Source organism: Littorina saxatilis, linkage group LG4 (assembly GCF_037325665.1).
Source record: "Littorina saxatilis isolate snail1 linkage group LG4, US_GU_Lsax_2.0, whole genome shotgun sequence".
In the NCBI taxonomy this organism is placed as follows: domain Eukaryota; kingdom Metazoa; phylum Mollusca; class Gastropoda; order Littorinimorpha; family Littorinidae; genus Littorina; species Littorina saxatilis.
In genome coordinates this window covers 938,429-965,928 of record NC_090248.1, presented here as the reverse complement: position 1 = coordinate 965,928, position 27,500 = coordinate 938,429, and the positions used below count along the sequence as shown (strand labels likewise).

General features: G+C 41.3%; 1 protein-coding gene across 1 annotated transcript in view; it reads left to right on the top strand.

The window, feature by feature from the left end:
* Nucleotides 1-27,500, top strand: part of LOC138963515 (uncharacterized) — a 70,690-nt gene that overhangs the window by 35,149 nt on the left and 8,041 nt on the right. Inside the window, exon 2 of the mRNA XM_070335392.1 lies at nt 23,630-23,741. Within this exon, the coding sequence (XP_070191493.1) occupies nt 23,630-23,741 (112 nt within the window). The remainder of the gene's footprint in view (nt 1-23,629; nt 23,742-27,500) is intronic.

The following is a 27,500-nucleotide window of genomic DNA, read 5'->3' as shown; positions in this document are numbered from 1 at the left end:
AGCAGTATTACGAACAATGCGAATTGCATAATCGCTTTATTCGTAAAATGTTTGCAAGCACTCGCAACACTCGCAAGGCCACTCGCAACGTTCGTAATAGATCCGTATATGGATTCGTATACAATCGCAATGATCGGTAGACATTCGCAAGCAGTCACAACCATTCGTATGACATTCGCAAGGATTCGTAAGCCTTCGATTTTTCTTTTGTTTTTTCCTGTCCATTCGTCTCTTTTTTGGCCGAATACAACATTTTCATATTCGTAAGGATATTCGGCACAGTGTAAGACAGGCTTCAGATACGAGGTCACGGTAAGATGTCCGAACGCTCTAAGTTTAGGTACAATTGAATATTAGCGCCATTAATGAAGCTAGAAATGCACGCAGTACGTACTGTGTATCAAAATGACAAACTACTGCAACAGTTACTGTTCAAATGACAAACTACTGCAACAGTTACTGTTCAAATGATTGTTTGTGTTTGTATTGTTCCTTCCTAGCTACCCAATCATAACGGCAAAGAGAGAGTCAGAAGTTGAAGTTTGCTGACATATCTCTCTATGCTAAAATAGTTCAGAGGGAGCACATTGCGAAACAAACGCAGTCGTCTTCAGCACGACCACTCTCCATCCTGAACTCAGGTCAAAATGAGTTCGGCTCATTCTCTCCCTGACAGGATGCCTTGAGTTTCCTTGTCTGGCAAGGAAACCGATTTTTTTTATTTTTTATTTTTTTTTTTTTACATATTTAGAGCTTTTTGTATTGTATTATTGATATAAGCAGATTTGCGATCGTCAATAATGATTTTTCATGGTGTTTTGTAATTTTTAAATTACAAAGAAATTGATATGTAAGACAGTTTCAAGCGAGCTATTTTTCGCGGCTGTATTTACTGTGCAAACAACTCTAAATATGGCAAAAGTGTCACGTGATAATCAACCGTTTGGTTTCGGCGCTAACTGGAGCAGACGATTTTTTCTGTAACCAGTTGACAGTGATGAAACCATATCTTACGGCCTCCTTCCGGCAGCAGTCCCAACATTTCGATTTATTTTGACCTCAGAACGATGTCTTTATCATAACTGTGAAGAACAGAACGGAGATCACTGTCGAAGTCTGCCAATCTGCAATCATTATCGTCTCGCGAACACTGATCTCAAATTTAGATCAGTGCTCGCGAAAACCATATGGGAGATATTTCTGTATTTTTGTTTTGATAGATTCGCGTAGGACTGTAGCGTCCGGTCAGGGAGAGAATGAGCCGAACTCATTTTGACCTGAGTTCAGGATGGACCACTCTCCACAATTCCGCGGGCTAGCACGATGTGTAGAAATTGGCTAATGCGTGACGTAACATTGGATGACACCACACGCACTGGTTGCCCTACAACTTCAGGAAAAGCCGTTTCTATACCTTTCTATTAGTAGCAATGTAAAATATGCCCCTGTCAAAATGGAGAACGTTTTAGATTTAAAGATAACTAAATTTAATTTGTGCTAGTTTATTTTAGAATGAATTTGTAAAGCGCCTGGTGCCAATTGATGGGACTCGCGCTATAGAAAGGTTATTTATTATTAGTATTATTATTTGTATTATAACGATTGTAACTTGAGACGTATTTATTGCCCGTCGATGCGCGGAAGAAAGAGAGAGGGTGTGCACCTGCTGTAGATAGCAAATTGAAAATCCGCCTGAGAATGTATTGTTAAAAAAAGTAAACAAAAGAATACAAAGTATGGAGAATTATCTGCAGTGATGACAGTCTTTACCTCCCTAGATCACGTGTATTCCGGAGCACGCCACAAGTGTCGCTGATTGGTTCAGAACGCGCAGCTGGGTCCAGAAGATTGCCGCGGCGAAAAAACACAGACAGGGGGCGCTGGGGAGCAGTCCACAGAGATGTAAAAAAGGAGAAGAAAGAGAAGCACATAACGAGCTGCGGAGAAGGGATTACCACGAGGAAAGTCTTACGGGGAGAGTTGTCGCCCGGACGGAAGGGAACAAATTTAATGGTTGGGTCTGAATGTGATGGCGGCTATGTCACAAAAATGGCATTTTACAGCCACAATCAATCGCTCCGCGCACTTTTTTTTAAGGGGGGGGGGGGGTGGGGGGGGGGGGGGGGGGTGGGGAGGGAAGACATTCTGTGAAAACTGCCGACGCTGTTCTTTGTGCTTCCCTTCCTCTTATTCCCGCCTCCTGTCCTGATGCCCCGCTCTTATTCCCGCCTCCTGTCCTGATGCCCCACTCTTGTCACGGTTTGGTCTTTTCTTCTCTGTGTGGTCAGGATATGACCCAGTTCGATGCGCGTTCAACTTTTGTATCGTTTAAAGTGTCTGTAGTGTCTGTAGTGTATGTAGTGTCTGTAGTCCTACTCCCATTACATTTCTTCTTCTTCTTTCCAATGATGCCCACGATCATGATAATGATCATTATGGCATGAATGGCATCGAAAGTGTTGGTATCATAATATGACATTCCCATGATATTTTAGAAGTTTCTGTATGATTATGACATTCTTGTATTTCCATTACATGTTTTAAGTGTATGTATGATTATTCCATATTCCCAATATATTATTATAGTGTCTGTATAGTTATGTCATTTTCCAATTTCATGTTTGAAGTTTCTGTAAAATTATGCTATATTTCAAATACATGTTTCAAAACGATGTTAACATGAATACATTTGCGGAAATGCGAAAAGCGAGATTATAAGGTTAATTAGTGCACGGAGAAGTATAAAGTGACTGCTTTTCTAAATGTCTAACGCGGGATAACTAGTGAATTCAAGTTGCTTCCCTTGCTTTTTTCTCGATTTTACAAGGAGTTCTTTTTACATTTAGTCAAGTTTTGAGTAAATGTTTTAACATGGGAGATCGAGATCGAGATGAGGGTCGTGGTGTATGTGTGTCTGTCTGTCTGTCTGTCTGTGTGTGTGTGTAGAGCGATTCAGACTAAACTACTGGACCGATCTATGTTGAAATTTTGGTCAAGTAATCTCCGACAAAGCGCGGACTTCGGTATTGCATTTCAGCTTGGTGGCTTAAAAATTAATTAATGACTTTGGTCATTAAAAATCTGAAAATTGAAAAAAATAATTTCTTATAGAACGATCCAAATTTACGTTCATCTTATTCTCCATCATTTTCTGATTCCAAAAACATATAAATATGTTATATTTGGATTAAAAACAACCTCTGAAAATTAAAAATATAAAAATTATGATCAAAATTAAATTTTCGAAATCAATTTATAAACACTTTCACCTTACTCCTTGTCGGTTCCTGATTCCAAAAACATATAGATATGATATGTTTGGATTAAAAACACGCTCAGAAAGTTAAAACGAAGAGAGGTACAGAAAAGCGTGCTATCCTTCTCAGCGCAACTACTACCCCGCTCTTCATGTCAATTTCACTGCCTTTGCCATGAGCGGTGGACTGACGATGCTACGAGTATACGGTCTTGCTGAAAAATGACATTGCGTTCAGTTTCATTCTGTGAGTTCGACAGCTACTTGACTAAATGTTGTATTTTCGCCTTACGCGACTTGTTCCTTACTTTTTTTTCTGCAAATCAAAGAAAAAAATACCCACTTTATTTGCACTGAGCGTGTCGTAAACAAATGATTTCTTCAAAGCAAGACAGTTCATATATATATAGAAATGACTGGATACATGTGTCGTTCAACAACCATGGTTGGTGTGTTTCAGTACGAGTGTCGTAGTGTACTTAGCAATACATGTGTCGTTCAACAACCATGGTTGGTGTGTTTCAGTACGAGTGTCGTAGTGTACTGAGCAATACATGTGTCGTTCAACAACCATGGTTGGTGTGTTTCAGTACGAGTGTCGTAGTGTACTTAGCAATACATGTGTCGTTCAACAACCATGGTTGGTGTGTTTCAGTACGAGTGTCGTAGTGTACTGAGCAATACATGTGTCGTTCAACAACCATGGTTGGTGTGTTTCAGTACGAGTGTCGTAGTGTACTGAGCAATACATGTGTCGTTCAACAACCATGGTTGGTGTGTTTCAGTGCGAGTGTCGTAGTGTACTGAGCAATACATGTGTCGTTCAACAACCATGGTTGGTGTGTTTCAGTACGAGTGTCGTAGTGTACTGAGCAATACATGTGTCGTTCAACAACCATGGTTGGTGTGTTTCAGTACGAGTGTCGTAGTGTACTTAGCAATACATGTGTCGTTCAACAACCATGGTTGGTGTGTTTCAGTACGAGTGTCACGGTGTACTTAGCAATACATGTGTCGTTCAACAACCATGGTTGGTGTGTTTCAGTACGAGTGTCGCAGTGTACTTAGCAATACATGTGTCATTCAACAACCATGGTTGGTGTGTTTCAGTGCGAGTGTCGCAGTGTACTTAGCAATACATGTGTCATTCAACAACCATGGTTGGTGTGTTTCAGTACGAGTGTCGTAGTGTACTTAGCAATACATGTGTCGTTCAACAACCATGGTTGGTGTGTTTCAGTGCGAGTGTCGCAGTGTACTTAGCAATACATGTGTCGTTCAACAACCATGGTTGGTGTGTTTCAGTACGAGTGTCGCAGTGTACTTTGCAATACATGTGTCATTCAACAACCATGGTTGGTGTGTTTCAGTACGAGTGTCGCAGTGTACTTAGCAATACATGTGTCATTCAACAACCATGGTTGGTGTGTTTCAGTACGAGTGTCACGGTGTACTTAGCAATACATGTGTCATTCAACAACCATGGTTGGTGTGTTTCAGTGCGAGTGTCGCAGTGTACTTAGCAATACATGTGTCATTCAACAACCATGGTTGGTGTGTTTCAGTACGAGTGTCGTAGTGTACTTAGCAATACATGTGTCATTCAACAACCATGGTTGGTGTGTTTCAGTACGAGTGTCGCAGTGTACTTAGCAATACATGTGTCGTTCAACAACCATGGTTGGTGTGTTTCAGTGCGAGTGTCGCAGTGTACTTAGCAATACATGTGTCGTTCAACAACCATGGTTGGTGTGTTTCAGTACGAGTGTCGTAGTGTACTTTGCAATACATGTGTCATTCAACAACCATGGTTGGTGTGTTTCAGTGCGAGTGTCGTAGTGTACTTAGCAATACATGTGTCATTCAACAACCATGGTTGGTGTGTTTCAGTGCGAGTGTCGTAGTGTACTGAGCAATACATGTGTCGTTCAACAACCATGGTTGGTGTGTTTCAGTACGAGTGTCGTAGTGTACTTTGCAATACATGTGTCATTCAACAACCATGGTTGGTGTGTTTCAGTACGAGTGTCACGGTGTACTTAGCAATACATGTGTCGTTCAACAACCATGGTTGGTGTGTTTCAGTACGAGTGTCGTAGTGTACTTAGCAATACATATGTCATTCAACAACCATGGTTGGTGTGTTTCAGTGCGAGTGTCGCAGTGTACTTAGCAATACATGTGTCATTCAACAACCATGGTTGGTGTGTTTCAGTACGAGTGTCGCAGTGTACTTAGCAATACATGTGTCATTCAACAACCATGGTTGGTGTGTTTCAGTACGAGTGTCACGGTGTACTTAGCAATACATGTGTCATTCAACAACCATGGTTGGTGTGTTTCAGTGCGAGTGTCGTAGTGTACTTAGCACTACATGTGTCATTCAACAACCATGGTTGGTGTGTTTCAGTGCGAGTGTCGTAGTGTACTGAGCAATACATGTGTCATTCAACAACCATGGTTGGTGTGTTTCAGTGCGAGTGTCGTAGTGTACTGAGCAATACATGTGTCGTTCAACAACCATGGTTGGTGTGTTTCAGTACGAGTGTCGTAGTGTACTGAGCAATACATGTGTCGTTCAACAACCATGGTTGGTGTGTTTCAGTACGAGTGTCGTAGTGTACTGAGCAATACATGTGTCATTCAACAACCATGGTTGGTGTGTTTCAGTGCGAGTGTCGTAGTGTACTGAGCAATACATGTGTCGTTACACAACCATGGTTGGTGTGTTTCAGTACGAGTGTCGTAGTGTACTTTGCAATACATGTGTCATTCAACAACCATGGTTGGTGTGTTTCAGTACGAGTGTCGTAGTGTACTTAGCAATACATGTGTCGTTCAACAACCATGGTTGGTGAGAGAAAGGGAGAATGTACGTTCTGGCTCACCGATTCCGACAGACCCTAAATATTAACCAAAAATAGGCTTCTGGACTAAACTTTTACTAAAATGAAACATGCGACAAAATCAGAAAAATACTGCATAAATCCATACAAAAAAAATACAGTAAAGTAAGGTTGTTTTGAACCAATGCCGGGTCTGTCGGAATCAGTAACCCAGAACGTACATTCCCCCTTTCTCTCATACAACCACGGAAATTACAAGCCGTTGCAGGTGTTCAAGCTAAATAATCGTCTCGTATCGAAAACAAAAGCAGACGACAAATTTAGTCAGTTGGAGTTGTCTCCCGTACTCCTGTAGCATGCACTAGTCAGTTTAGATCAGTGCGCTGCATCTCTGTGGCGGATCGGGAATTCCCAACAAAAGAAAAGATCATACGGTACTGGCAACTTCAGTGTCAGCTGAACACGAGAGCGTTCGGTCTTTTAGAAGATTTGTATCTTGAAATGAAAATTAACGAATATCGCGCTGTCCGAAGGAATGGAGTACACTGTACCCACGGAATATGCGCGATATAAGACTCATTGATTGATTGATATATCGAGTCGGACAATGACCACGCTCAGGCTAAAACGATAGGACATCTGACCGACATGCGGCAATGTGAATCGGACATTTGGGGATTTTCATCGTTATATGTCCGATGTCCGACGCCTAACGACATCCCTGCCTACATTATTCTGATTGATCACAACCAAACCTACTATCATTGGACACATCCAAATGCAAGCGTCTGTTCTTGAAAATTTCCCACTGATCTAAAAATAAAACCAGTGCAATTTCCTCTGTCGCGCTTTGCCACAGAAACTCACGGTTTGGCCTGTATTTCTGATTTGTGCGCAAAAGCTTTCTTTCTTTTTTCTTTTTTTTAACATAACAATGTTTAATGTCACTGTATGTTTAAAAGACCATGGTCATATTTGTAAAAAAAATGTTAAATTAGAAAATAAATAAGACTTTGGTATATGATTTTTCCCACACCTGTGCTGAAAATAAGGCATAAAAATGTTGGTATATAAGTCGCTCAAATACAGTTAGGTATGAATGGCTCGGTTTGAGTTTGTTGCAGTTGACCCTGCACAATAGTTACGATCTATGATGTTTTTGGTAACAATTTTGCCGTCTCCCCCTCCCATAGGGTGACGTATTTCACAACTTCCTGTGTTACACAAACTCAGTGATGACCAATTTTGCCTGTACCAGAAACAAGCCAGCTCCGAAATTCTCAAGAATTCTAGGATTCTAAAAATAGTACCGTTCACGCGTGAACGGTAGGTCTTGCTGGTAAACCGGCGGCTTGGGTCACTCTGTTCCAACGCTTCGCTTCACTACGCTTCAATATTTAGGCTGCCTTTTCAGGCGGCCACCGAGTGCACTTTATGCAAATGACTTGTGTAATATTGTTCCACCACGATTGGTTCTGGTGTATCACGTGGTTCATGAATATTAAAACTTGTTTATTGAATCAAGCTTTGACAAGTGTACTTGGTGGCTGCTTTGAAACTCAACAAAGCCTACTCCCCTTTCACAAACACTTCCCCGTCATAGCGGGTTTTCCCGATTGACAAAAATTCTTATTACACACTCAGACTATTTGCGTTTGTTCTCCAGTGCCCAATTGCATAAGAATATTCTGGTGATGAATAAACGCGCTTTGTGTCATTAGCATCTAAAGATTTCTTGTTTACAATAGTTGTGTTGATCTGATGAAGCGCGGAACTGATCTTAGGGTTGTCATGGTGAAACACTCGCTTCTGAAACAGTGCTTCCTTGTAGTTATCATGCGATATGCTCGACTTTACAACCTGTTTGCTTACACCCTTTGCTTTTTTAACCACCCCTTTCTCACTTGCAACACTGTACATCTTTGCACGCAATCCAACATACTCCTTAATTATCTTCCCATTCATTTCATCTTTCATCTTTCCAATAACCTTCTTGTTAACATTTGAGTGCAATGGTGATTCTTTAGGGTAGTCGCAAGTGTCATAAAAAGAATCTTTTCCTTTTACTGCAGGACTTTCAGCTTCTAGATCTTTGTAAATGTCATCCGCTGGAATGTCAAGTAAGAATGAATCTGTGTCTGTGTAAAGTACTCTCGATTTGGGATATCTTGGCTTCAAATAATCATACAAAAACTCAAGCATCAACAGTTTTGACAACTCTAGCACAGTAAAGCCTATGAATACTGGTTTGTCAAGCTTGACTACAAGTTTTTTCATTAAGATACCATACAGCTGTTCATGAAAGTATTTAAAGTCTTGATACTGTGGTTTGGATGTCAGCTTGATGGCCTCATTTTCTCTTGTAACAAGTCTAACATCCTTTCTCTTGTGTGGGTTTTCCATTGTCTTACCAAAGCAACTGTTGTTCATCAGTTTAAAAAAGTCTTTCTCTGATGCATCAGCGGCTTTGGTTCTCAGTTCTGTGTTTTTCATGATGTAAGGTTTCATAAACTGTTCTTGATCAAATAAAATTATACGATGAACAGCCTTCAAAATTAATCCATGTCTAATGTAAAACTGTAACAGTCTGTAGTGACACACATACTTCTTTTTGTGAAACAGATTGGGCACCAGCTTTGGAGGTTCTCTTGGGTTTACTTTTAACCTCTCAGCCGCTAAAGGATAATCATTATGTAGATCATGAAGTGATAGTGGATAGTCTAAGTCAACTTCTAGTATCCATCCCTTTCGACTGTCTGGGCCTGCTTTTAATATTGTCAGCACAACACATTGTGAAAATGGTCCTGAATAGATCTTAAAGTTCCGAAGTGGAAGCGTCTGACACATTGCCCAACCATACAAATTGTTTGCATCTAGATACATGATGTAATTAGAAGGTTTCATAGGATCAAAGTCGTCCAAGTATTTGTTGTTGGCTTTGCAGTAATTGTGTGAAGCCATACTGATTCCTCCACGTAGTCCATTTTCAATCATCTGAAGTGTAGGTAGATCTGATAGCAAGTCAATCTTTACTCCCGTAAATCTAAGAAATGCATCCCAGCTCATGCCTGGTGCAGATATGTAATGTGAAGGATCTAGATTGTAGTGCTTCATACATGTTCTTCTGTAATTCTCAAATATATCTGCAAGTAAACAAACATCAGCCAACAAATATTGATCATGATAATCACCCATTGTATTACATCCTAATTTATTCCATGCAGTCTTAGCGTGTTCATAGTCTTCGTCACTTATACCTTTACCCTTCAGCCGTGAGAAGTAAGCATCCTTTGGTGGTAACTCATCTTCATCAAACCTCTCCCACGAATCCATGTATTCATATGGATAGACTCCCTTTCTAACTAAGTCACTGTCAAAGTACTTACATGTGATTGGGAAAGCAGTTAGTGATGAAGATAAAGACTCAAGTGTTCCCATCAGATGTTGAGCAGAATCGTAGAAGTATAAACTATTCAGAGTAAAGGCCATGTACTTTTCTGAAGACTGCGCAATGCATCTTGCTTTGTATTCATCAGTTACTGCCTGCATGATCAGATGTGAATCATAACCGCGCAAGTTATGGAAGAAGATTGGAAGCTTCCAAGTCTTAGGATCAAACTTTAATTGTAGATTACATTTGCTGTGTGCTGCTCCTCGGAACTGCCCACTTACATGATCATGATCTCTTACTATTGGATTGTCTGTGTTTGGTGTTAGACTTTGTTCGCATATCCAACACTGTGTGGTAGAGTTAAACTGTTCTTGGTCTTCAGGTTTCATAACAATGTCTGAAAGATTCAGTTGTTTGGAGCAGTCATTTCGCACTTGGTTCATTTGCTGTAAGAAGTTCTTTGCTGCATTAGGTCCTCTGTACAATTGCGGTTTAGAATGTTTACCATCTGAACTAACAACAATAAATGCATATGAACAGACTTGATGATTACTTAGAGTTACTGTTTTAGGTAGGTCTTTTGGTAAAGGTCCTTCATATGGCACAATGATAGATTCAAAGTCAGCATAAACAACATAAGGACTTTTCTGTAGTTTGCATACATTCTTAAAATACACTTTGCTGTCTGGTGGTGGTGTTGTTAACTTCACAACCGCATCATCAACGCTCTTACAATGTTGCTTGTGTATAAGTGCTGCATGAATTGATGGAATACGCAAGAGACATCGCCTACAAAAGTCTTGTTTACTATTGTGATTGCTTGTGCTCGCCATCAGTCTACTCATTGTACGAATCAAAGTGTAATGATATTTTACACCATCAGTCATTAGTAACATGTCAACATGGTTAGTATCACAATCACCAATCGTTGGTGAGTTCTTTGATATTCTGACTGGTTTCAGTTCATCTTCCTCATCCCACGTGTAAACATTTACGGTGATGGGTTTGTTTTGCTGTTCAAATTTGTCAATGCTTGTAATGCTGACAGGAAATTCAATACCAGTAAAGTTTAGTTTATTTCTGTATGCATGATAGTTAGACACTCTTTCTGCATTTTTCTTTACACTGTACAGTCTTGCCAGAACACACCACATAAAACATTTGTCATCATCATTCTTTATGTTCAGCACAGCACGTTTTTTGACAAGAGCAGGAGGTAAAGGTATGTAACTTCTACCTCTGATGGGGGCAAATTTACTTAGCTTCAATTCTATTTTTAGAATTTCACCTTCTGACCATCCGGATCCTTTCATCTTTGCATCCTCTGCAGCTTGCTCAAACCGTTTCATCATTTCATCTGCCCAGTTTCCATTCAATTCTGCCATAGAATTAAGTGCTAGTTGTCTGGTTGAAACATGAACTTCTAGCACCTCATCACTGACTGTTTTGTATTTTATTAAACTGACTATCTGCGCTTTTACTGGAGGTTCAATCAACAAATTGTTTGGAATTTGTTCAATGGCGTCTTGCACACTGGACTGCACATTTTGAGGATCCGTTACTTGTAATTCAACGGTGTCAAATACTGTCGATAAAGATTCTAATACAGAGTCTTCCATCGCTGTGAGTTTGATTTTATAACTCAAAATAAAAATATAAATTAAAAAAATGAAGTTGCAATTCTTTCTCAGAGCTTCCATTTTTGTTAACACTATAAAATCTGAAATAAAAAATCATTTAACATTTGTACCACGTGGAACTAATTGTAATTCCTCTTTTACAAAGGCTCTTTGCGGTGCTGGTTCTCTCAAGTAATATATAGGTGGATTTGTCTCTACTACTCTCTTGATTTCATGAATGTCAATACTCCAGATTGGATCCGTTGCACGCTTCCTGCTGTCACCCTCAGCTTCACCGGGTGCATATAAATATCTGACTTTCTGATTGAAAGGTAGTAATGCCACTGGTGTTGTTGACTTTGGAGCAACAGGTATTGTTTTCTGTTTGATTGCATCAACTGGTCTTAACCCTGTAGCTTTAAATACCTCCAGATTCATTGCTCTAAGTACTGATGGTAATCTTTTGACCCATTCAGTGTTACGCAATTTACTTTCTGTGTCCAAAAATTCCTGATGGTACTGATATGAAAACAGTTTTTCTGCCAACTGTTTGTTAAAGCTCTCAACAATAGCCTGTGACCTGTGGTTTCCTGGAATACCTCTCTTCACTGTAACATGATGTTTTAACAGAAGCTGGTTGACAGCTCCTTTAAACTCCTTACCATCATCGCACTGAATCATTCTGGGATACTTTAGTGGTCCACGTCTGTAAATTTCTTGCAGGGCAACAGCTGTAGCTATAGCACTTTTCTCTGTCAACGGTTCAGCATCTTTGTATCTTGTTGCAACATCAACTACAGTCAGTGCATACTTATATTTCTTCCTTCTGACTGTGTCATGCGGTAAATACAGCAGGTCTATTTGATGAGTGTCATTCGGTTTAATGTTAACAAAGTGTGGTCGTGTAATTTTTCTTGGTGCAGGTAAATAGATCTGCCAAACTGCCTGCTTTGACAACCATTTCTTTGCTATATCTTGAGAAACACCTGCTGCGTCACTGAGCTTGTCAATAGCAGTTCTTCCTTTCCAGTATCCTTTTGGGGAATAATATATTTTAGATAACAAAGCATCACTCATGGTTTTTTAAATGACAGAATATTAAGATTTGACAGCACGCGCAATAAAGTAAACAACAGCCATACCAATAACAATGAAAACAATCTCGCCCACCTTCTGCTCTTCTGAAGGCTGATAAAAGTCACCCAGTTTTGGAGGAGCACTTGTCTTCATTTTCTTTCCAGTTACAAGATAGTATTCTTGAATGGCTGCATCAACATTGGCAAAGGTTTTGTTTGCATGTCCTTGCTGCCTGAGTTTATCATTCATAAAGTCTAACTGCGCAATTCGTTTCTTCTCGTATTCATCCTGTGCTTTCGCCAGTTGTTCCATGGCTTTGTTGTGCCTTTCCCTCTCTTCACCATTTTGCAGTTTAGAAAACAAATAGTTGCTGCCAGAAAATGCAAGCGCATTTACAATCGCACCTCCCACCATCATAACCAAGCTAGCCATTTTATTGTCTTACATGTTTATATTTTCTGGAATAATTCCTTGCTTCACCAAAAAGTCTTTTGTTGCAAAGGAAGCTGTCACAACACCAATTAGTTTAGCACCGTCTTCGAAGTCTAACTTTCCCAAGTCGGCTGGTTTCATTCTGAGGAGACTTTTACCCAGCATTGTGTAACCTACACTCAAGCCTCCAATCACTGCAGCGTGATAAACTAGATTAACTATTGTCTTTTCAGAACTCATTTTTATGTTATCAAAATTAAAATATTAAAATTATTCCATATGAAATGAATCCACTGCAGGTACTACTGTGGGCTTTGTTATTGTTTGTACTGCTTTGTTTGTTGGTTTTGGTGTTTCTGATTTTGGTGTTTCTGATTTTGGTTTTTCTGACACTTTATATTTGCCTTGCCAAAGTTTGTAAAGCAAGTATCCACCTCCTCCAACAACAGCTGCTACAGCTACTTTTCTGTATGATAGAAATGAAGATTTTAATTCTTGATCAGTTTGTGTGACCTTAGTCACTTCAGGAATGTTTGGTGTCTGCTCAACTTCAGACATAATGTTCTGCTTTGCCTTTTGATTTAACTTTTTTTGTCTGTTCCATTCGGCTAGTTTTTTTCCTGCTTCTACTCTACCAGGTTTCTTTGTCACTGTGTTCACTTCTGGTATTTTCGTCTGCTCCACTGTCTGCTTCAACTGATCTGTCATCTTTTTTATTCTGAAAATTAATGTGTTTGAAAGTAATTAATCCAGCAACAAATGGTACTAATAAAGCACCAAATCGATAATACAGGCCACAGGCAAGAGATTCGAGGGACTTGGAAACAACAGGGTCATGAGTTAGATCATGTGTTAAGTCTTCCTCCGAGTCGAGAGGTGTAAAATGTCCAAAAATCTTTGTGTACAAACCTATAACAGTCTGTCCAATACTTCTAACCATCTTAGAACCAAGCACTGATTCATACCGTCCATGATACTTTTCTATATCTTCTGAGGAAAGATGTTGTACTTCTTCCACAGTTAACTGCTGCCCAAGGTAGTGTTTTGTTTTTCCACAAACAGCAAGTGAATACAATCTTTCTTTTTTATCAGGTATAGTCCTACTGTCACAGATTTCAATATCTGTAGCAGTCTGCATCAGCAATTCATCACAGTTCATTTTATTTTGATGCAGAATAAAATAAAAATCTAGTAATTAAACTTGAGTAAGAACTTGGGTAGGAACTTAACAAGAACTTAGGTAGGAACTTGAGTAAGAACTTAGGTAGGAACTTAACAAGAACTTGAGTAAGAACTTAACAAGAACTTAGGTAGGAACTTAACAAGAACTTAACAAGAACTTAACAAGAACTTAACAAGAACTTAACAAGAACTTAGGTAGGAACTTAAGTAAGAACTTAGGTAAGAACTTGACAAGAACTTGAGTAAGAACTTGACAAGAACTTGACAAGAACTTGAGTAAGAACTTGACAAGAACTTGAGTAAGAACTTGACAAGAACTTAGCAAGGATTTCTACAAACATACATACTGAACTGGTTGATCAGTTTTTAAAACCAGTTTCGAGTGCTTAGAAGATTTCAGATTATTCTTTATTCTTTCTCTCTCCTGTTTGTTTTCAATGACATCATTTTCTCGAAGACACTCTTCAAAACTGTCACGGTCCTTTGAATAGAACAATGTTATTGTTTTGAGTTGCTCTCTAAAGTCTTTCAGAACTGCATTGTATTTTTGTGTTAATATCCAAACTGATATTAATGCATGTCGTCCACTGAATGCAAGCTTTGCTAGTGCACTTTTCTTTCTAACAATGTCACGTTCTGCTGCACAGTCATCAATAATAAACAGTGTTGGTGTGTTCTGAAAAAGATCGAAATAATGCTCCAAGCAAACATTTAGACGATCAGAAGGATTTACAATAAATATATTTTGATCAGACCATATGAATTTTCTCTCCTTGTATGTTCTGTTATGCTTTATGGTTGGACAGAATATGACTATGTGTTCAAAGTGATTTATGTAAACGGTCTGTAATAAATCCAAAACATATCTTGTTTTGCCGCAACCTGTTGCCCCACAAATCAAAGAACAGTGTGGATCTTTTGGAAGAAAATCTAGATACTTCATTTTAACACGTTCAATAAACAATATCCTGTAATCTGCTTTCAGAGATGTTTAACTGCGCATCTGACACAACAAACACGTAGATCTTAACTGATTTACTACTACTCCCTACTTCCTTTTCAATTTGTATTGTGATTCCTTCTGATCCGTTTTCAATTCGCCTTCCACTTCCATGCAGTTTGTTGTCGTCAGTTGTTCTGAGATCCAGCCATAACGCATATTTATTTGTCAAGAAATCTTCTACGCCAACACCGTGTAAATGTAGATCTTTAGCCACAAGATCAGATGTTGGGTCTTTCAATCTTCCTCCAGTAAAGTACTTTCTTGCTTCATCATAGTGTTGGTATGGCAGCATGCCAGATGCAAATATTTGGTTTGGCTGCCCTTCAATTGTGCAATATACTCTATTGATTAGTGGATTGTAAAACTTTTCTATTTGCCTTTCATATGAATCTTTTGGTTCCTCAAACAACATAAGTATTCCCTTCATTGACCTAGCTGGTGTATTCAAGTTAATGTTCCAGATTGGATCAGCCTGGCTTTTTGAAAGTGTACTGTGATTCAACACTCTTTCATAATAGATAGGCAGCTTAGAACTGTACTGATTTTCTATAAGTCTAGCCAGTTCAGGATGGTTTACAACATCAAACTCCAAAGAAATTCCAGACACCTTATACTTTGCTTCCGGGTCTTCTGAAAGCATAACACGATCATAACTATTGAAAGTCAGGTCGTATGACAGCCTGTCACGCAATGCTCCTTGATAGAAGGGAGGATGTGAATTTATGAGTTCAAAGTCAAGTGGAATACAAAATTTGTTTCCAAAAGCAACATTGACAGCGTTATCTTTTTTGTTGTCAGCTTTATCTCCGGCTCCTATTCTAACTTTTATCCCATTGTCTGACTGAATCCCTTGAAACACTCTGTTTTTCTTTTCATTGTCAGTCAACCAATGATCTGCATAAACTAAAAATACATCTGCATTATTCAATGACATCACTTCCCGCCCTTCCAGTTTGACAGTAATCTTCCTCACAATTGCTCTTCCTACATTATAAGCCAAAGTCCTATTTTCATCTGAGCCAGATTCTAATTCTAATTTGAATGATAGTCTTACAGTGCCTGGTACAATAACATCGTTCTTACCTAGATTAGGAAACCTAACAGTAAGTATTTCATTCTGATCAATAGTAGAAGGATTATTTGTAACTATAACTGTTTGCCTTATTCCTTTTACCCCGAGAGGTTCTTTCAGCCTTCTGTAAGGATCAAGAACAGAACCGAACGATTGTGCCATCTTTTTTTATTTTCAAAATAAAAAATAAGTTACAAATGGCAGAAGGTGGATTTGAAGATTTATTTGAGCCAGCGGACGACATGAGCGAAGCAATCCCTTTGGTTCCCTACCATCATTCACTGCATTATGAGGTGGCACGACATGAACTTCTGGAAGGTAAAGTTAGAGATTTCTACAAAAGTTTAGGAGAAGAACCTGATGTTTTAGATCCAAACCAGTTCAAAATGGAAGCAAATCATTTATATACAACTAACGATAAAGGAGAAAAAGTCCAACTTACATATAAATCTAATCCTGCTAAGTTTCTATCAAAAGTTTCACTAAAACAAAAACTTACTGCTAATCGACTTAGGCAATTAGATATTGTGCCTAGCACACGGTCATCATCTTCCCATGTTGTTTCCTTACTTCAACAAGCAGAACTAGGACTACCAACTGCTACTCAAATAGAATCTGTTCCATTGCAAGATCTTAATAAACTTGCAGATGAGGCTGATCAACTTATACAAGAGATAGAGACTTCTTTTTCTGAGGAAACTTCATTGAAGACTCCACATGAACTATTACCTATGAGAGAAATAGAAGCCCTTAATCAATCACTACAAACCATCAGAGGTGAAATAGCAAATAATCTGTCAAAACTAGGTCAGCTGGATGAAGATATAAACAAAGAGAAACAAAAACTTGCTGATGCTGATGATTTGAACCTAGAACAAGAAGTAAAAAACAGAATTTCTAAGCGTTTAAAAGATTTGCAGGAGGAGAAAGCCATAAGGTTAGAAGTTCTAAGTAACAATAGAGAACAACTGAGAACACAGGTCAGCAGAATAAAAAATACAATTCAAAGAATCCTTTACGAAGACACAACTCTTGCTGAAAGAATTAGAACGCTTTTCAGAGAGCAGGGAATCACAATAGCTAGTATACTAACTGCGTTAGGATTTGCAATAAGCACATTAGTGTTAACACTCACAGGCGGCACTGTCACACCTCCACCCCCACCTTCACCTTCATCTCCATCTGATCCGGGATGGGTAAAGAAACAACTCAAACACATTGCAGAACTATTAAAGAAACTAGCAGCAAAAGCTTTGGATGCACTTCCAGGAATCATTGGTTCAATTGTTAGCTGGCTGTTATCTTTTGCAGGTAAAGTTGTTGGTTTCATGGCTGAACATCTCTGGACTCTAATAGTTTTAATTGCAGGTGTTCTGCTAACGAGAATAAAGCAAAAGTAAGCCTACACCCACTCCACCAATTACTAGAGCAGTCTTCTGCGATTCATGATCATCACTAATACTAACAGCTTGATCATCCCTAGTGACAGAATGATCTTCACCTGCAGCCCGATCTTCACTTGTCACGCTTTGTTTCTGTTCATTGTGATATGGCTGTAGCATCGTTCTGATTTCTGAATTTAGTTCTTCGCCCTTTCCAAGCGGCTGGGTGTCACTAGCAATAATGATTTCATTGTTATAATTTGTTATTGTTCCAATCTGCAGCTGGAGATCAGAAGGTAACATGTAAAGGCCGTTACCAACAGCAAAGTCAACTTTTGATCTTGCATAACGGAGAGAGTCTTGATACCTTTTGATGCTGGAAGGCAGATCAACTGCAGAGTTTATGACATCTTCTAAATTTGATAACAACTGTTTCTGTGCACCAAACCCTGTGCTTGTTCTCATTATGTTTGATCGTGTCTGTGCCTGCGAGCCTAGCAAGCACCACGCATATGTTCGGATAGATTCATTGATCCTTTCAACACCTGATCCAGTGAAACCTTTGCCGGTGTCTAATATAAAAGTAGTCCATGCATTGTGGTGCTGTTGTTCTATTGATCCTAACTGTACCTGCACATTTGAAGAAAAAGATGTATGACCTGGCCAGTAATCAAAATTATACCTCCTGTGGACACCCCATAAATATAGTGTTCCCATGCCATGGTTTTTGTCTTGCTTTTGCCTAAAGTCGGTCTTAAAATCTATATTGAATTCATTGCAGAGACGCTCATACACTTTCATGTTTATCCTATTGTTGAATGGGTTCCAGCTCTTTTCATGCGGCATTGGTGCCTGAAGTTCAGACAAGATTCTCCTGCACTGATAGTAAACGTGAAATGTGTACACACACTTTGTCAGTAAGTTTGAATTATTCATGTGGTCTGCATAGGACACTCCACATCCTGTGGTTGCACAGAATATTGCAAAGTTTAACTGATTCTGATAGAACTGAATTGGGTGAGAGTTCCACATCTTTGGAACACTATCATTTTTGATTGGGGGATTTAGGTAAGAATGGAATGGGTCAGGCACTTTAACGCGAATGGATTCTGTTTCTGTTACAGCAAAGTCCAACTCATGGAAAGAAATAGTCTTTGGATTGTAATATGGTCCAGTTTTGTATTTAACGTCTTTGTTGAATTTATACTGAATCATTTTTGTTGTTGAATAAAAAATGTTTATCACACTAACAAATGTGAAGACTGGTGTGCCAGTTAAACTTGCAAACCCTATCAACAATCAAAATGGAGGAATGAAAGTTGCACTGCATGAAATTATGTACAAGGTTACTTGGTATAATATCAGTAAAAAAAAGGCTAACAACTGGGTTAGAATTAATGGTAAAACACATTCTGTAGAAGATGGTTACTATGACTTCTGCACTTTAGAGAAAGAATTGTTTGCTCCAGTAGGTATTACAGCGAGTTTAAATCATGCAAGTCTCATTGCTACTCTTACTATGCCCAAAACTAGAGAAGTAACCAGATCATTTGAGTTTCCAACCAAACTCCTTGATATGCTTGGAATTACAAATTTATACAAGGGAACACGTCCCATTGACATGGATGTTAACAGTGTACTGTTTGTTCACATGAGAGAGCTTAACACATCCTATAATCTGTTTAATGATCAGCGTTCTGATCTGCTTAGGATTCTTCCACCGAGTGATGCCTCTTTTTGTAAAATGCACGTGCCAACATTTAAGACACTTCAGTTCAAGGACTTGGAGGAAGGGTGTCATGAATTCCTACACATTGATCTGAAAAATCAAAGTGGACAACCAGTTGATTGTTTGTTTAACATTACATTGGAAATAGTTCCATAAAATATTGAGTATTAAAATGTCGAGTGGACCTACAATAGCTTATCCTGTTGCATGTTCAACTATAGAGTTGAAAGATTTAGCAGACGCTATCGACTTTGAGAGCAATGCTGAAGTTGGTGCAGTGTATGCATTCGAGTTTACAGACACTGGTCATTACAAGAGAAAGGAAATCGACGATGAAAAGAAACCAAGATTCCTCAAACTAGGTCAAATCCGTGATGTTAATGTACCTGATCCAATTGTCGATGACACATTCTACATGTGGAAACATCAGAATAAAAAATGGGTACTTAGTCCTGTTATGAAAAAGATTGACTGGGAAATGAAGTTTGAATTTGTGAGTCCATACACTCTTGTTGGAAAAGACGACACATTCCGTAAGTCAATCAATGCTAAACCACTAATTGTTAGCCTTGTTCCTGCGATTAACAGCAGGGGAGAAGTTGCAGTTAAACCTTTCCATAAGAACAACTATCTCATTCACAGAAAACAAAGTGTTGAAAAGGACGCTGACACCATTGTCGATTTTATACCCAAGCTTCCAATAGGGCAGAATGCAACTATGATATTTGATATAGTTGTCAGGAAAAGGGAAGAAACCACAAACACTGTTCTAATGAGAGGAATAAATCTCAACTGGAGACCATTAAATGTTGAAGAAGTCAGAGTATTTATTGCTGTTCAAAAGGATTCTAACACAATAAAAAAACAGACGTCAAACCAAAATGTTGTTGTTAACGCAGATATAAATAATTTAACAGAAATAAGAAGTATTAATCTTACTTATCTTGATTTGATTGCTTTCTACTATACAGATAAGGTGTTAAGCAATGAACAGCTTCAAAGCTTAGCAGAAACACTGGCCAGTGAGAATTAAGATAAATATTTTATATTTTGCATTAAAAAGATGACTAGCAGTGTGAAGCTTTATCCTAATATTGATGAAAGTGCAGCAGAAAGTCAACAATTCAGACTGGCACACATTAGTAATATACAAAAACAACTAGAAGATGAATTAGAAAAATATTCTCGCGCTAGACGTAAGTACTCAACAACTTACAACAGCCTTTCTAATGCCAGCACTGGTTCTACTATCCTTGCATCAGCTGCAGGTGTAACGGGAACAATTCTGTTAGCTACCGGAGTAGGGACTCCAGTTTCTCTAATCCTAGGTGGTGTCGCAGCAGCAGTTGGTGGTTTATCATTTATAGCATCAGCTATAATGAAAAAAATTGTGAAAAAGCTTGAAAAACACGAATCCATTTCCACTCTTGCATCATCAAAATTGTCTAGCCTAAAACTGTCTATCAGTAAAGCACTTGAAGATTCAAAAGTTTCTGACGAAGAATTCAAACAGATACAAACAGACTTTGATGACTACAAAAGTAAGAAAGCAAGTATTCAAACAAAAACACGAGCTGAATATAACAAGCCACTCGATATAGAAGATCTGAAAAAGCAGTTTTTAAAAAAGGGGATTCAAATAGGACGGGAAGAAAAAGTAAAAATAGAATCACTTGTAAAGAGTTAACTATTCGTTTAGACAGTCACATTGCATGTATCAGATATAATTCTAACAGTGAAAGAACATATGAAGTAAAGTTTGTAAATGAGAGAGCGTATTGAGCTTAAGAATGTTGTATCAGAGAAAGGGAGAATGTACGTTCTGGGTTACTGATTCCGACAGACCCGGCATTGGTTCAAAACAACCTTACTTTACTGTATTTTTTTTTGTATGGATTTATGCAGTATTTTTCTGATTTTGTCGCATGTTTCATTTTAGTAAAAGTTTAGTCCAGAAGCCTATTTTGCGTTAATATTTAGGGTCTGTCGGAATCGGTGAGCCAGAACGTACATTCTCCCTTTCTCTTTGGTGTGTTTCAGTACGAGTGTCGTAGTGTACTTTGCAATACATGTGTCATTCAACAACCATGGTTGGTGTGTTTCAGTACGAGTGTCGTAGTGTACTTTGCAATACATGTGTCATTCAACAACCATGGTTGGTGTGTTTCAGTACGAGTGTCGTAGTGTACTTAGCAATACATGTGTCGTTCAACAACCATGGTTGGTGTGTTTCAGTACGAGTGTCGTAGTGTACTTTGCAATACATGTGTCATTCAACAACCATGGTTGGTGTGTTTCAGTGCGAGTGTCGTAGTGTACTGAGCAATACATGTGTCGTTCAACAACCATGGTTGGTGTGTTTCAGTGCGAGTGTCGTAGTGTACTTTGCAATACATGTGTCATTCAACAACCATGGTTGGTGTGTTTCAGTGCGAGTGTCGTAGTGTACTTAGCAATACATGTGTCGTTCAGCAACCATGGTTGGTGTGTTTCAGTGCGAGTGTCGTAGTGTACTTAGCAATACATGTGTCGTTCAACAACCATGGTTGGTGTGTTTCAGTACGAGTGTCGTAGTGTACTGAGCAATACATGTGTCATTCAACAACCATGGTTGGTGTGTTTCAGTACGAGTGTCGTAGTGTACTTTGCAATACATGTGTCATTCAACAACCATGGTTGGTGTGTTTCAGTGCGAGTGTCGTAGTGTACTGAGCAATACATGTGTCGTTCAACAACCATGGTTGGTGTGTTTCAGTACGAGTGTCGCAGTGTACTTAGCAATACATGTGTCATTCAACAACCATGGTTGGTGTGTTTCAGTACGAGTGTCGTAGTGTACTTTGCAATACATGTGTCATTCAACAACCATGGTTGGTGTGTTTCAGTACGAGTGTCACGGTGTACTTAGCAATACATGTGTCATTCAACAACCATGGTTGGTGTGTTTCAGTGCGAGTGTCGTAGTGTACTTAGCAATACATGTGTCGTTCAACAACCATGGTTGGTGTGTTTCAGTACGAGTGTCGTAGTGTACTTTGCAATACATGTGTCATTCAACAACCATGGTTGGTGTGTTTCAGTACGAGTGTCGTAGTGTACTTTGCAATACATGTGTCATTCAACAACCATGGTTGGTGTGCTTCAGTACGAGTGTCGTAGTGTACTTAGCAATACATGTGTCGTTCAACAACCATGGTTGGTGTGTTTCAGTACGAGTGTCGTAGTGTACTGAGCAATACATGTGTCATTCAACAACCACGGTTGGTGTGTTTCAGTACGAGTGTCACGGTGTACTTAGCAATACATGTGTCGTTCAACAACCATGGTTGGTGTGTTTCAGTGCGAGTGTCGTAGTGTACTGAGCAATACATGTGTCGTTCAACAACCATGGTTGGTGTGTTTCAGTGCGAGTGTCGTAGTGTACTGAGCAATACATGTGTCGTTCAACAACCATGGTTGGTGTGTTTCAGTACGAGTGTCGCAGTGTACTTAGCAATACATGTGTCATTCAACAACCATGGTTGGTGTGTTTCAGTGCGAGTGTCGTAGTGTACTTTGCAATACATGTGTCATTCAACAACCATGGTTGGTGTGTTTCAGTACGAGTGTCACGGTGTACTTAGCAATACATGTGTCGTTCAACAACCATGGTTGGTGTGTTTCAGTGCGAGTGTCGCAGTGTACTTAGCAATACATGTGTCGTTCAACAACCATGGTTGGTGTGTTTCAGTACGAGTGTCGTAGTGTACTTTGCAATACATGTGTCATTCAACAACCATGGTTGGTGTGTTTCAGTACGAGTGTCGTAGTGTACTTTGCAATACATGTGTCGTTCAACAACCATGGTTGGTGTGTTTCAGTACGAGTGTCGTAGTGTACTTAGCAATACATGTGTCGTTCAACAACCATGGTTGGTGTGTTTCAGTACGAGTGTCGTAGTGTACTGAGCAATACATGTGTCGTTCAACAACCATGGTTGGTGTGTTTCAGTACGAGTGTCGCAGTGTACTTAGCAATACATGTGTCATTCAACAACCACGGTTGGTGTGTTTCAGTACGAGTGTCACGGTGTACTTAGCAATACATGTGTCGTTCAACAACCATGGTTGGTGTGTTTCAGTGCGAGTGTCGCAGTGTACTTAGCAATACATGTGTCATTCAACAACCATGGTTGGTGTGTTTCAGTGCGAGTGTCGTAGTGTACTGAGCAATACATGTGTCGTTCAACAACCATGGTTGGTGTGTTTCAGTACGAGTGTCGTAGTGTACTGAGCAATACATGTGTCATTCAACAACCATGGTTGGTGTGTTTCAGTACGAGTGTCGCAGTGTACTTAGCAATACATGTGTCGTTCAACAACCATGGTTGGTGTGTTTCAGTACGAGTGTCACGGTGTACTTAGCAATACATGTGTCATTCAACAACCATGGTTGGTGTGTTTCAGTACGAGTGTCACGGTGTACTTAGCAATACATGTGTCATTCAACAACCATGGTTGGTGTGTTTCAGTGCGAGTGTCGCAGTGTACTTAGCAATACATGTGTCATTCAACAACCATGGTTGGTGTGTTTCAGTACGAGTGTCGCAGTGTACTTAGCAATACATGTGTCGTTCAACAACCATGGTTGGTGTGTTTCAGTACGAGTGTCGCAGTGTAGCGAGGAGTGTAGCGGTCAGTTCCTGGAGTGTCTGGTCCACATCAACTCGTCAATTCGCTACACGGACAACGACCAGCTCCACACCTCCTGCACGTGAGTCCCGCTCACCACACCCCTCTCTGTGTCTGTCTGTCTGTCTGTGTGTGTCTGTCTGTGTGTCTGTGTGTGTCTGTCCGTGTGTCTGTCTGTGTGTCTGTCTGTCTGTCTGTCTGTGTGTGTGTGTGTGTGTCTGTCTGTGTGTCTGTCTGTGTGTCTCTCTGTGTCTGTCTGTCTGTCTCTGTGTGTGTCTCTCTGTGTCTGTCTGTGTGTCTCTGTTTGTGTCTCTCTGTGTCTGTCTGTCTGTCTCTGTGTGTCTGTCTGTCTGTCTGTCTCTGTGTCTGTCTGTGTCTGTGTGCTGTCTCTGTGTCTGTCTGTGTGTCTGTCTATCTGTCCGTGTGTCTGTCCGTGTGTCTGTCTGTGTGTGTCTGTCTGTGTATCTGTCCGTGTGTCTGTCCGTGTGTCTGTCTGTGTGTGTCTGTCTGTGTGTGTGTGTGTGTGTCTGTCTGTGTGTCTGTCTGTGTATCTGTGTGTCTGTCCGTCTGTCTGTCTGTCTCTGTGTCTGTCTGTCTGTGTCTGTGTGTCTGTCTGTCTGTCTGTGTGTCTGTCTGTGTGTCTGTCTGTGTGTCTGTCTGTGTCTGTCTGTGTCTGTCTGTCTGTGTATCTGTCTGTCTGTGTATCTATCTCTGTGTCTGTCTGTGTGTGTGTGTGTCTGTCTGTGTGTCTGTCTGTGTGTCTGTCTGTATGTGTGTCTGTCTGTGTGTCTGTCTGTGTGTCTGTCTGTCTGTGTGTCTGTCTGTGTATCTGTCTGTCTGTCTGTCTGTCTGTGTGTGTGTACCTGTGTGACAGGGAGGGCGAGCTCTATAAGGGACCGCTGTGTATCCAGCGTGTGATGTCTGTGTGTACCTGTGTGACAGGGAGGGCGAGCTCTATAAGGGACCGCTGTGAATCTAGCGTGTGATGTCTGAGTGTACCTGTGTGACAGGGAGGGCGAGCTCTATAAGGGACCGCTGTGTATCCAGCGTGTGATGTCTGTGTGTACCTGTGTGACAGGGAGGGCGAGCTCTATAAGGGACCGCTGTGAATCTAGCGTGTGATGTCTGTGTGTACCTGTGTGACAGGGAGGGCGAGCTCTATAAGGGACCGCTGTGTATCCAGCGTGTGATGTCTGTGTGTACCTGTGTGACAGGGAGGGCGAGCTCTATAAGGGACCGCTGTGAATCTAGCGTGTGATGTCTGTCTGTGTGTACCTGTGTGACAGGGAGGGCGAGCTCTATAAGGGACCGCTGTGTATCCAGCGTGTGATGTCTGTGTGTACCTGTGTGACAGGGAGGGCGAGCTCTATAAGGGACCGCTGTGCATCCAGCGTGTGATGTCTGTGTGTACCTGTGTGACAGGGAGGGCGAGCTCTATAAGGGACCGCTGTGTATCCAGCGTGTGATGTCTGTGTGTACCTGTGTGACAGGGAGGGCGAGCTCTATAAGGGACCGCTGTGTATCCAGCGTGTGATGTCTGTGTGTACCTGTGTGACAGGGAGGGCGAGCTCTATAAGGGACCGCTGTGTATCCAGCGTGTGATGTCTGTGTGTACCTGTGTGACAGGGAGGGCGAGCTCTATAAGGGACCGTTGTGCATCCAGCGTGTGATGTCTGTGTGTACCTGTGTGACAGGGAGGGCGAGCTCTATAATGGACCGCTGTGTATCCAGAGTGTGATGTCTGTGTGTGTGTACCTGTGTGACAGGGAGGGTGAGCTCTATAAGGGACCGCTGTGTATCCAGCGTGTGATGTCTGTGTGTACCTGTGTGACAGGGAGGGCAGAGCTCTATAAGGAACCGCTGTGTATCCAGCGTGTGATGTCTGTGTGTACCTGTGTGACAGGGAGGGCAGAGCTCTATAAGGGACCGCTGTGTATCCAGCGTGTGATGTCTGTGTGTACCTGTGTGACAGGGAGGGCGAGCTCTATAAGGGACCGCTGTGTATCCAGCGTGTGATGTCTGTGTGTACCTGTGTGACAGGGAGGGCGAGCTCTATAAGGGACCGCTGTGTATCCAGCGTGTGATGTCTGTGTGTGTGTACCTGTGTGACAGGGTGGGTGAGCTCTATAAGGGACCGCTGTGTATCCAGCGTGTGATGTCTGTGTGTGTGTACCTGTGTGACAGGGAGGGTGAGCTCTATAAGGGACCGCTGTGTATCCAGCGTGTGATGTCTGTGTGTGTGTACCTGTGTGACAGGGAGGGCAGAGCTCTATAAGGGACCGCTGTGTATCCAGCGTGTGATGTCTGTGTGTGTGTACCTGTGTGACAGGGAGGGCAGAGCTCTATAAGGAACCGCTGTGTATCCAGTGTGTGATGTCTGTGTGTGTGTACCTGTGTGACAGGGAGGGCAGAGCTCTATAAGGAACCGCTGTGTATCCAGCGTGTGATGTCTGTGTGTACCTGTGTGACAGGGAGGGCGAGCTCTATAAGGGACCGCTGTGTATTCAGTGTGTGATGTCTGTGTGTGTGTACCTGTGTGACAGGGAGGGCAGAGCTCTATAAGGAACCGCTGTGTATCCAGCGTGTGATGTCTGTGTGTACCTGTGTGACAGGGAGGGCGAGCTCTATAAGGGACCGCTGTGTATCCAGCGTGTGATGTCTGTGTGTACCTGTGTGACAGGGAGGGCGAGCTCTATAAGGGACCGCTGTGTATCCAGCGTGTGATGTCTGTGTGTACCTGTGTGACAGGGAGGGCGAGCTCTATAAGGGACCGTTGTGTATCCAGCGCGTGATGTCTGTGTGTACCTGTGTGACAGGGAGGGCGAGCTCTATAAGGGACCGCTGTGAATCTAGCGTGTGATGTCTGTGTGTACCTGTGTGACAGGGAGGGCGAGCTCTATAAGGGACCGCTGTGTATCCAGCGTGTGATGTCTGTGTGTACCTGTGTGACAGGGAGGGCGAGCTCTATAAGGGACCGCTGTGTATCCAGCGTGTGATGTCTGTGTGTACCTGTGTGACAGGGAGGGCGAGCTCTATAAGGGACCGCTGTGAATCTAGCGTGTGATGTCTGTGTGTACCTGTGTGACAGGGAGGGCGAGCTCTATAAGGGACCGTTGTGTATCCAGCGCGTGATGTCTGTGTGTACCTGTGTGACAGGGAGGGCGAGCTCTATAAGGGACCGCTGTGAATCTAGCGTGTGATGTCTGTGTGTACCTGTGTGACAGGGAGGGCGAGCTCTATAAGGGACCGTTGTGTATCCAGCGCGTGATGTCTGTGTGTACCTGTGTGACAGGGAGGGCGAGCTCTATAAGGGACCGCTGTGTATCCAGCGTGTGATGTCTGTGTGTACCTGTGTGACAGGGAGGGCGAGCTCTATAAGGGACCGCTGTGTATCCAGCGTGTGATGTCTGTGTGTACCTGTGTGACAGGGAGGGCGAGCTCTATAAGGGACCGCTGTGTATCCAGCGTGTGATGTCTGTGTGTACCTGTGTGACAGGGAGGGCGAGCTCTATAAGGGACCGCTGTGTATCCAGCGTGTGATGTCTGAGTGTACCTGTGTGACAGGGAGGGCGAGCTCTATAAGGGACCGCTGTGTATCCAGCGTGTGATGTCTGAGTGTACCTGTGTGACAGGGAGGGCGAGCTCTATAAGGGACCGCTGTGTATCCAGCGTGTGATGTCTGAGTGTACCTGTGTGACAGGGAGGGCGAGCTCTATAAGGGACCGCTGTGTATCCAGCGTGTGATGTCTGTGTGTACCTGTGTGACAGGGAGGGTGAGCTCTATAAGGGACCGCTGTGAATCTAGCGTGTGATGTCTGTGTGTACCTGTGTGACAGGGAGG